The sequence below is a fragment of the Etheostoma cragini genome, chromosome 18 (assembly GCF_013103735.1).
Source record: "Etheostoma cragini isolate CJK2018 chromosome 18, CSU_Ecrag_1.0, whole genome shotgun sequence".
NCBI classification, from domain to species: Eukaryota; Metazoa; Chordata; class Actinopteri; order Perciformes; family Percidae; genus Etheostoma; species Etheostoma cragini.
In genome coordinates, this window is record NC_048424.1 from 11,434,406 (window position 1) to 11,445,008 (window position 10,603).

General features: G+C 40.9%; 1 protein-coding gene across 3 annotated transcripts; it reads right to left on the reverse strand.

The window, feature by feature from the left end:
- Positions 1 to 3,984: 3,984 nt before the first annotated feature.
- Positions 3,985 to 10,123, reverse strand: zc3h14 (zinc finger CCCH-type containing 14). 3 transcript variants are annotated; one of them, XM_034900005.1, is made up of 17 exons: positions 9,965 to 10,123; positions 9,519 to 9,561; positions 9,304 to 9,418; positions 9,134 to 9,174; positions 8,819 to 8,993; positions 8,366 to 8,684; positions 8,105 to 8,265; positions 7,156 to 7,256; positions 6,474 to 6,632; positions 6,248 to 6,325; positions 5,979 to 6,135; positions 5,629 to 5,834; positions 5,234 to 5,375; positions 4,951 to 5,090; positions 4,685 to 4,767; positions 4,424 to 4,530; positions 3,985 to 4,214 (listed from the first exon to the last, which is right to left on the reverse strand). In XM_034900005.1, the coding sequence occupies exons 1-17, from the start codon at positions 9,998 to 10,000 to the stop codon at positions 4,208 to 4,210; spliced, it is 2,070 nt and encodes a 689-aa protein (XP_034755896.1). In that variant the 5' UTR covers positions 10,001 to 10,123; the 3' UTR covers positions 3,985 to 4,207. The 3 variants fall into 3 exon arrangements, with proteins under 3 accessions (XP_034755896.1, XP_034755897.1, XP_034755895.1); XM_034900006.1 differs by having other exon boundaries at positions 4,685 to 4,764; positions 8,105 to 8,268; XM_034900004.1 differs by having other exon boundaries at positions 8,105 to 8,268.
- Positions 10,124 to 10,603: the final 480 nt, after the last annotated feature.

Below are 10,603 nucleotides of genomic sequence, written 5' to 3' on the forward strand. Positions count from 1 at the left end.
TCCTCTTTTGTCAGCGGTCACATATATGTTTCGACCAAATCCTCAAGAGACAGTGCATCCTAAAAGTTCACATGGATGACTGAGTTGTGAGTATTTACACACGCTTCATGGTAATTTCCAGATATGTACCACACGTCCTTGCACGCCACCCAGCAGCTGCAATAAGTTGAGGCTATGTCGACTCGGGGCTCCCCAAAACCCCACCTAGAATTCCCTTGTTGTCTTTCACGCAAAATGAGTCTCTGTAAAGATGTTGGGGAAATCTTCTAGAAAATGTACAGTTTGAAGACGTTGAATGTACACAGTGGCGTGGTGTGACACCTACTGCTTCTAAAAGTCAGGGGCGACAACTGCAAAAGCTGCATATGTGACTTCTTGTATCAGTTTCTTGTTTACCTCCATCAAGAGGTAACATTTGGTGATGCAAGAATTTTTCTTGTGAGAAAAAAAAAAAAAGAATTAGGACCAAAACAGCTTTGCTTGGCAGAACAGCCCGCCCACACAAAAACATGTTCTACCATCACAGGAATTTTGAAGAGCTCGGGCAAGGCCAGACATTTCTAATACTTGGCATTTAACGCTGTCCAAAAGAGTTGAGACTGCAAAAAGAAAAGAAAGCTGATTAGTTTAATTCTGCTTTAACCAGAACACAGACACAATATGGTACAAATATAGAAAAACATAACAAGTCTACGGCGTTGACTTAAGGCAGCCTATTTACTGTATCAAGGTTTTTTCTAAACCTTATAAGTGTTGGACTCCACCGAAACTGCACTAAATAAACCCCGAAGTCATTACAAATGTTGAGTGGATTGTGATCATCTATAAAATGTGTAAAGTAGAATTGTTTGTTATGTGTTAGTCATTTAACTATGCCATTGGTCAGTGATCTATAGGTGCTATCTATTTGTGAGCTATTCCATGTGGAGATTGTTGAAACAAAGAGAGATGTTTGCTCTCTATTAATTCTGCTGGATGCTCTTAGAAGAAGTGAGAGCTTGAGAGCAACTTGTCACACAGAGTTTGACACACTTGCTCAGATCTACTTGAGTCAAATAAAGTGGAGGTGACAGCTGATAAGTACATTAGCAGCTGCTGTCGACAGTAGTCTCACTTCTTCTAGCTTACTTAGAAAAACCCTGATGGGCCATTTATTTAGATAGCAAACTGCGATGCCCTCATTTGTGGTCTCTCTTCCTTGAAAAGGACCGTGGGAGGTTTCTAATAAGCACCGCATTATTGAGGGAAAGTGAAGAATCGTGTAGACGCCGATGACCGTAAACATAAAGCTGATGCACGTATTGTGAGTGTAATTATACGGAACACGGTATTTACTTAAAAACAAACACCATTCATGAGTCATTGTAGCACAAGCGTAAAATACAGTCTGTGAAAAGTTGATTAACTCAGCATATGCAAGCTGTAATCAGGAGATATACTGTACATGCACTGCACAATCCTAAGTATTATGCTGATATATAGTTATTGTAAGCCATTAGATACAGATACATAGTTTGGTCACTTTGCAAACTAATGCTTAAAAAAAAGAGGCCATTACCAGTGGCCAGAGTTTGTGGTCAACCCCCTATTTGTCATTTGACAAAAGGATATGGCCGTCTGTTACTATGGGATACAAACCTGGTGGTCTGTCCAGCTTTAGAAATATTCATGTGGTTGATCTTTGTATGAAAATGATTTAAGACACACAGGAACACTTCTGACTCTGAAGCCACTCTAGTTATTCCAAAATGATGTATTGTTTGTATCAGTTTGAGGCAACACTTCCTCATCAACTGACAACATCCCTGAATGTCGGTTCACAATGATCCATCTGAAAATCTGTTATTCTGCCGTAACCAAATATCAACTGTGAGATGACAAATTATAGATTAAGTTTATAAAGTTCTAAAAGCGCTGGGACATCTATAGTCTAGTCAGTCTGATTATGAATGATCAAATCTCTATTAGGTCATCAAGAAATACAATCGTAATAATACAACATTTGTTACACTATCTGTTGATTATTTGAATGACAAAACAAAACTATCAAAAACATTAGGTCTTTTGTTTACAGTTTCCATATGCCATATTTCAGTAAAATGAACAGATACAAGCATATAGGTTGTTATGCTTTGTCCTACAGCATACGAACTGATCGTTTGAGAGCCTTTTCTAGTAGTTCGTGTGCGCCTTTTACTTGGCGCCACCTACCTCATGACAGAGAAGTATTCAGTGTGGTTGATGTAGTTGCAGGTGTCCTCCAGATGGAGGCAGTGTAGGACACGCAGAACAGCCTGTTTGGGAGGGCTTTTCATGAACAAGAAGATTTTAAAAAGCTGCGGTGTTATGTAGATATGCGGATATATAAGTCGGGGTTGTGGCAGTGGGTAATAGTAGGGAAGTTGCGAGTGTAAAAAGACTGAGTCCCGCTGTATTACCCAGGCTGCACTACAGCGTCTATTCACAGGCGCGATCCCACTACTGAGCGGCACGGGGGCTTTGACCTGCTCCGTTTCCGACCTGGACCGGTGCACCCCTCCTTAGACGACCTGGTGATCCCGGGCTCCCCCAGGAGCACCATATCGATACCGAACTTAGTGCGGACACCCGATCGGCATAGTCCGCTGCAGCTCAGAGCTCCTGGGCTCAAACGGTCCGCCAGCCTCAGCCTCCCAGTAACTTGGATTACAGGCGCGCGCCACCGCACCCGGCGAGAAACAGACACACTCATCGGGCTTTTGACTTGGACTATGGTGACGTCATCGCGGAGCATTCAGCAGCGGCTTCTAGTGGCGGGATTGCAAAATACAGCTGCAGAGATGAAAGACCGAAAATGAATATGCACTCTTTTTTTATGCCTGTTGGAATCATATGTTTTCTTATTTTTTAAATTTGATTTTATCTGAATTTACTGTATCTACAGTATGTATTGTGTTGATCTGGCCCTTTGAACCGTTTTCCTACATCACTCTCTGCCCAGTCTCCCTGGTTCACAGAGAGCAAATCTCTAAATTCACCAGAATATAGATTCAAACTTAACTGTGGTTATTAAATACAATTAGCTAAGAGGAATGGCTTTTGCTTCTTCTACATTTCTAAAAAAAAAAATCAATTGGTGAGCTTTTCTTGTCCTATTTTGATATGGCAACCTAAGAGTTTATATGAATAAAAGATTTTCTTTTTTAAAGATTACTTTTTCGGGGCATTTTAGTCCTTTATTCGACAGGACAGATGAAGACATGAAAGGGGAGAGAGAGAGAGGGGGAATGACATGCAGCTTAGGGCTGCAGGCTGGAATCAAACCCTGGCCCGCTGCGCAGAGGAGCAAACCTGGACGCCCATTCTACAAATTGAGCTATCCCGGTGCACAAAAATGAAGAAATTAATAACCACAGAGACTATCAATGCCTATCATGGTAACCATGTTTGTGATTCTCAAATTGGACAAATGAGTTTGAGACAAATTCAGACATTTGAGACATTATGTATACTTACAGTTAGGTCATACAGCTTCGGTGATGAAGGCTCATGAGCTCTCTCATTGAGATGATGCCTATCATCCAGTTAGGTGTCAACTCAAAGCCTAACTGGATGTGCTTGTAGATGAAACACAAATCGTGACTTGATAAATTAAGTCATTTATACAGCATTTTTATCAACAGTGTATGTCAGCATCTCAGGGTTTGTCCATTGTTATCATTAAATCAACTATTCAAACTTAATTAGAAGAACTTTATAAAATTAGAAGAAAATGCATCAACACATCAACACACGCTGCTAATAGCATTGTTTGGTTCTGTGCTTTATTATCTGCTACATGCACCTGCACGCGACTTGATCTTATCAGAGCTAAACTGAACCACTCTCCTTACTGACTCAGTTATTTCTGTATCAGAACATTTAAAAAACAATCGTCAGTCAGTGGTCAAAGTCTGCATGAGCCAACGTTATTAAGGACATGATAAATAAGATGACAAAATGACAAAAGTTCACTGTGGAGCATTTTAATATTCAGAGAGCATGAGGAAAACCTTTTTTTTTTGTTTCAATACAAAACACTTCTCTTAAAAAAAATCAATCCAAACAATTCATTAAAACGAAATTAAACAACAGTTATATACTGCAAATAAGAATGAAAATCTGACAGATTGAGAACATCGGCCATAGTTTCACGTGTTAACCATCAGCCGACTCCTGTTCCTGGACTTTATGAGCTGTGAGGGAGAAAGAGACATCATATAGTAGGTGCAAAAAACGTGATATAGAGGACATTATTTAAATCATTGTTTTAATTTAACATTACCTTAAGTACTTTATTGGGTGAATACATTCCCTCATACATTAGTTAAAATCTTTTATGCAAGAGATACTATCATCAACAATGTCAACCACATGGAATTTAGTATCACCCCCATCTGCTCACCTAGTCTGTGTTTTTGTCCACTTCAGGGCGTGTCTCGGAGGCAGAGATGTGGTCGGGTGGTAGAAGGGACACCCAGCTCGTTTACACTGTGCCGCGAAGCGACAGGGCTGTAATGACAGGAACAGGATTGTGAAAGTCAGACTGCACCTTAGGGCCTGTGCAGAACGTCCCGACTTTCAAATAAAAGCAGTTTCCATTTAACCAAATCCTACATTCACTGGAATTACAAATACAGAATCAAGACACTTTACAAACTGTTACCTTGGGATGATAAAACGGACAGTCCATCTTCTTGCACTCTGGAAAGAAGCGGCACACACTAGTGGTTTGGACTGGCTGCACTGCTGTAAAGACAAAGAGTTGAGTTAGAAGTGCAGACTGCAATATCCCAACACCCCCTTCATGTTGGTCTTTATTTGTGGAATGTTAATACACTTCTACTAAGCCTTGTTTGTCTGAACTGTCTTGTAGGCAGAGAGAGATGCTGAACTGTGTGCAGAAGAATCCCGGATGCAATGAGAGAGTACCTGGCCTCGGCGGAGGTGCAGCTGTGCTTCTTCGGCTGACGTGAGTGAAGGGACAGTCTGGCTTGGAGCACCTGGCATCGTATTTACAATTGGGATGCACAAAAAGGCATTTATCCCCAAACTTGCAAGTGGGAAAAGTCCTTCATAAAAACAAAACCAAAAAAAAACATGAGTAATGAATGAGTGTGTGTTGAGCGATATAAATTACAATTGTTATTTTGTGACTTTATAATTTTTATTGTATTTAGTATAAAGTTTATTATATATTAACCAAAATCCTCACTTGCACTGTGTTGTGGGGTGATGGTACATACAATCATCTCCACTTTTACAGACCGGCCAGAACTTGCAGCGCTCCATCACCTTCTGTTTCTTTAGAGGGCCGGCATCCTCTTCCGCCATCTCAACATCCATCACATCACCATCTGTCAAAAATGGTAGTTAATGTGTATTCTTTTCCTGTTTTTTGTCTGGGTGGGTGGTATGTTCATGTTTCAATGTTCAGTTTTTTTTTTTTTTTAAACCAAAAAGGTTAATCAAAAAAAAAGGACAGAATGTTAAACCCCTAACTGAAGCACACTGTGTCTGAAATCTGATGTTAAAATAATGCTAACTTATTGTTATTGCATTATTATCCCAAATTACAGTAAAAAAAATATTGTGATGAGAACTCCACACCTTCTGGTAATGTGAGTCTTCCCTGTAGTCTGTGAAGGATGCTGACTTTAGGCTCCCTGTTGGCGTGGACAGTCGCCTCGGTGACCCTTGCGGGCGGTCTCACATCATCCAGCTCCATTTCACAGTCGGCAAGATTTCCCAGCGGGCTCGGCACCCCGTCTAATGTCACTATGAACTTGGGACTGGCAGAGTCAACCTTCTCCTTACTGGTGGAGAAAAGAAAAGAGAAAGGAAAATATGTGACACATTTTTATGTACAATTAGAAAGAGATGAGAGTACTTACTGTATATAGAGAGATTGTGTGTGTGTGTGTGTGTGTGTGTGTGTGTGTGTGTGTGTGTGTGTGTACCTAGCCTGGACAGTGCGGGGTAAAGCAGACTGGACTCCCCCTTTGACCTGAGGACGCTGCTGGCTTCTGGCTGTGGATTCCCCCAGCTGTGGTGGGCTCACTATGAAGGAGCGGGTATCAAATGGCTTTGCCTCATTGCCTGCAGTGACCTCTACACCTAGAGGTACATCACAAATGCGGACATCCCCGTGTAATGCATCACTGAAGACAATCCATTAGCCGTGTTTTGCAATAGATGGATTATTAGTTACTAATTTTTAAAGACTTACCATAGTCCCTCTGCTCTTCTCTTTCACTACTCTCTGCTACGTCCAACTGGAGGCGTGAAGCTAAAGATCTTGCTGGGGCTGGGAGGAAAACATTAGTTAAGTAAACTGCTTTTTTTTTTTTTAAACATTTGTTTATTGTGATTCCGCCTTTTGGATGGCACGGTGTTTAAAGCATTGCTTAGCAAAAGTCCCTCCACATGCTGTAGTAATTCTACTGTCCACATACCAGGTGTTCTGGCAGGAGGTAGCTCTGCAGAGGGGTAGGCCTGAACCCTCGGGGCCAGGCTGTGGAGATGCTCCTGGACCAGCTGGATGGCTGCAGTCATCTCTTCACTGCTGGCCACACGAGTACGAGGTGCCACAGGGACAGTCTGCCTCTGTGGTACTGGAGGGGGAAAGAGAGAAGTGACTGTAAGAAAGTGATAAGGGCAACTGCTTACCTGCAAGGTCTTTGTCATGTGTAAAATGTTTAACCCCGAGGACCATGATGGAAATAAGAGTTCACACTTCGGCCGTTTTTACACGGTTGATCCAAACCAAAATTCCAGGTGTGAAAACTCCCCCGGACCACGGTCCGGATAAAAATCCCAAATTTTGGTCCTTTAAAAAGAGTGGGTTTTGGTTTGGCTCAAACTGAACCATGTTTGTTTAAAGTGTGAAAGCATTTTTTGGATAGTTTGGATTTTTGGACCAAATACAAGAAGCTCTGGAAGGCTCTCCTTGTGAGGCTTCTCCAGGGAAGCTCCTTTAAGGAATAACTTGGTGGTGCAAATGGTGCATTCATGCCACCTGGGTAGGGCTCTAACATGTTATCCTTTGGATTTTATTGTCTATTAAATCCATAATAAATCAAATTAAAAAGAAATTATTAAATGACAGAACGTTCATGGTAACCCATTAAAACATACTTGTGGGGTAGGCTGTAGTTTTGGTGATTGAGTCCTGGGCCTCGGAGATGGCCTTCAGTATCAGATTCCTGTTGGCTTGCTTGGCTGGAGGGAGAGTAGGCCTGTAACATAATACACCACAGTAATAAGTTAAAGCTGAGCTCAGCAAAGCATGTCGGATCTTTTAAGATGAAGAAGTCAGTGTGGTGGCGATGGCACAGCGGAAAGAGAAGGTTACATGGAAACTATATAAATAATCATCCATGTCATGTCATGTTATTAATGTCACTTTGATTTACTGTTTATATATAAATAAATAAAAACATACTGTCTATTTGCTTTCAACTATTTTTTAGTAGAAGTCAATAGGGCTGGGCGATGTGGAGAAAACCAAATATTACGATATTTTTGACCCAATACCTCGATACCGCCCTAATATTGTAGGGTTGACTATTGGTGCTTTCACAACATTTTTACAGAATGAGTTTTTTGATAAATAATCATCAGTAATGTGGATATAATGACTAAGTGGGTAAAGGAAAATATTAGAACAGTTATAACAGTCTGGTAAGTTCAGAAAATGACATCATTTTACTGTAAACCATATATATAGTCTCACAACACGATCAGTCTTCAAGTTGATCTTCACCTATGTCATTTTGCCTGTTGCTGGTCAGGGATTGTGTTGCTGGGTTTTCTATGATGTGGTTTTGTGTTGTTCAAATGTAAAAAATGTTAAGTCATAAAAAAGATAAGTCGGTGCAGATTTGTTTTTTTTAGAGAGTGAAAAGGTCTTAAAAGAACTCCTGCAGTGTAAAATATGGATTCCAACTAAATGCAAATACCTAGGACAAATCACATTTGCTACATCATTTTAGTTAATAACAGTGAATTACAATCCTGGCTTGCCCTCTAGTTTGAAAATGTTTACCATATATTGCAAAATATGACATGAGGAGCAAACACTGACTTGCGTTCTGGTTTGGAGGGTAGGGACACTCTACTGGACAGGCCTCTGCCTCCATAGCCTACGTCTTCCTCTTCCAAATCATCGCTGTCCTCGTCTGCTGCTCGGTTCACTCGCACCACTGAACTCGCTACCGGCGCCTTACGCTTCCGGGACAGCTCCTCCTGCCGAACAAAGATGGCAGATCATTAAAATTACGGATCCATACCTACAACTGTCTTTACACTTAAAGAATAATCGGATGCTCTTATCAGATCACAGTACCTTACTGGATCCGGTTCTGGAGTTTCTGGTGCTTCTGCTGTCCTGCTGCCTTGAGTGAGAGGATCCTTCGGAGGGTCGACACGTGTCTGCAGAGCTTGCTAATGTAAACTTGCTCTGACCTGGTCTGTAGATTTCAGCAGTGGGTCTACTAGCCGCACGTGATCGACCATGGTTGGTGCCTATTTCCACAGGATCCTCAGCGATGAGGTCATCGTCCATCTCTGGTTTGATGTCAATAATGGCCTCTAAGGGGAGTGGCTCCATGAGGGGCTTAACGGTGGAGGTAAGTCGAGAGGAACTCTTCTCCAAGCTGCCTCTCCTGATAATAAACAGATATACACAAGTGTTTGTACATTTTCAGTGTCTGTCATGTGTGCTGTTTGAGACAATGAACTATAAACAATGAATGTCAGCACATGAGGACAAAAACAATTCTAGCTTTGCATTAGGCACCTGCTTTCGTGAGCGGAACTGGAGACACGTGTTTCAGTCCTATCAGAGCGTGAGCTGGACACTGTCAGCACCTTCAACTCCTCTGCTCTGGTGTCCTCACTTAGAAATGAGCGGCTCTTCCCAGCAGCAGTACCACTGTCAGACTGGAGCTCATGTCCAGTGAGGGATGCAGGCTCTGTAACAACCATGTAGGCAAGTGGAGAAAGAAAACACGAGCTTGACTAAGATACTAAAACTACAAGCTGTGTGCACTCAATTATCCCTTCAGCTGGTTAAAAAGTGCTGCAAATCTGCATTCAACATTGTCTGACTTACCAACTGCAACCGTTCTTAACTTCTCAAGGACACCCTGTAGCCTAAAATCAATAAAGAAATCCATGTTATGGCTAAAACAGATAGAGAGATATTTTGTATGTTACAAGACAAACAATAGTGTACAATTTTAATTAGACAGGAAATATACACTGATCCGTCTGTCCTTGTACCATGCTGTGAATTTGCTAGTGTTGTTTCCAAGGAAAAGGGAGAGATCGTCAGCCATCTGTTGGGAAGTTTTCTTGTTTGCTACCATCACCATGATATAGTCGGGAAGCTCTTCATCTAAATCGGTAAAAGAAACACATACGTTACAGCATGTAGCGTTACTGTGTGATTAAAGTATAAAATCCCCGACTACAAGATCTGCGTTTTATTTACGTACCAATATATGCACCGAGTTCCTGAAGCTTGCCCTTGATAGCAGCCTGAAACAAACCAAAAGTACAGTACGGATTATATTAACGTTATATACTTAAACAAATAATGGACATCAAACTGGCTAACGTTAACTACACAATATCTTTGATATGCAAAATTACAGTACCAAACAACCGACTACGTAGCACAATGCATCGTTGTTGCAGTATAATTACTTATTTCTCAGCCGCTAACACGTCTATAAGCCTGCCTGCTGGATACGGTATCAAGTGATTTAGCAAACCCGGCCTCGGCCTTTAAAAACAAAAACCCTGTTAGCTACCTAGCTACCATTAATGACAAATTACGCTAGCATGCGAATGTTAGCTATCAGCGTCCATGCTACACTAGCCTTAACCAGGCTTTAAGTCCGGAGCAAATCACTCATATACAGCCCATAATGTTACTCACTCTTATTTTCTTGCTTATCTCTGTCCCAATTTCCATGCTTCTCGTTTTTCAAGTAAATGAGTTAAAATTGAAGCGCCTGTTTTCAGCTTTACTGCTAACGAACACCGACAATTGTTAGTGACGTATGATCGCGTGGCTAAAGAAGGTAGCTGAAAAGGGACAAATCAAGGACAAACCCAAATTGCCTTTTTATTCTTCCTGCTCTTTTATTTTTCTTGGCTTATTAACTTGTAAATTAATATTTCAAACGGAGAAATATTGCAAAATAAAAATGTATACACTATCAGCATTGCAGACAAAAGCTTTCATAAGGTATCAAAGTCACACAATCTAAAAATATATAACAACATTGTTGTCCTAAAGAGCCACAGGCTGCAGCAATCAATAAAAGAAAAAGAAAAAAGAAATAAATTCGCAAACGCCTGGAAAGGAAAGGAAAGGAAAGTAAAATGAAAGCTTCATACTTGAGTACTGCATCCACAAGATGGCGAAAGAGACCAATAAGAACACACAACTCAAATACTGGATTTAACCATAGTTTGAAAAAAAGATACTATAGTCTTTTAATCTTAAATTTTTTTAAACTACCAATTTCTTAGACATTGTACTTCATCTTGTTTAAACTCTCCAGCGTTTGAT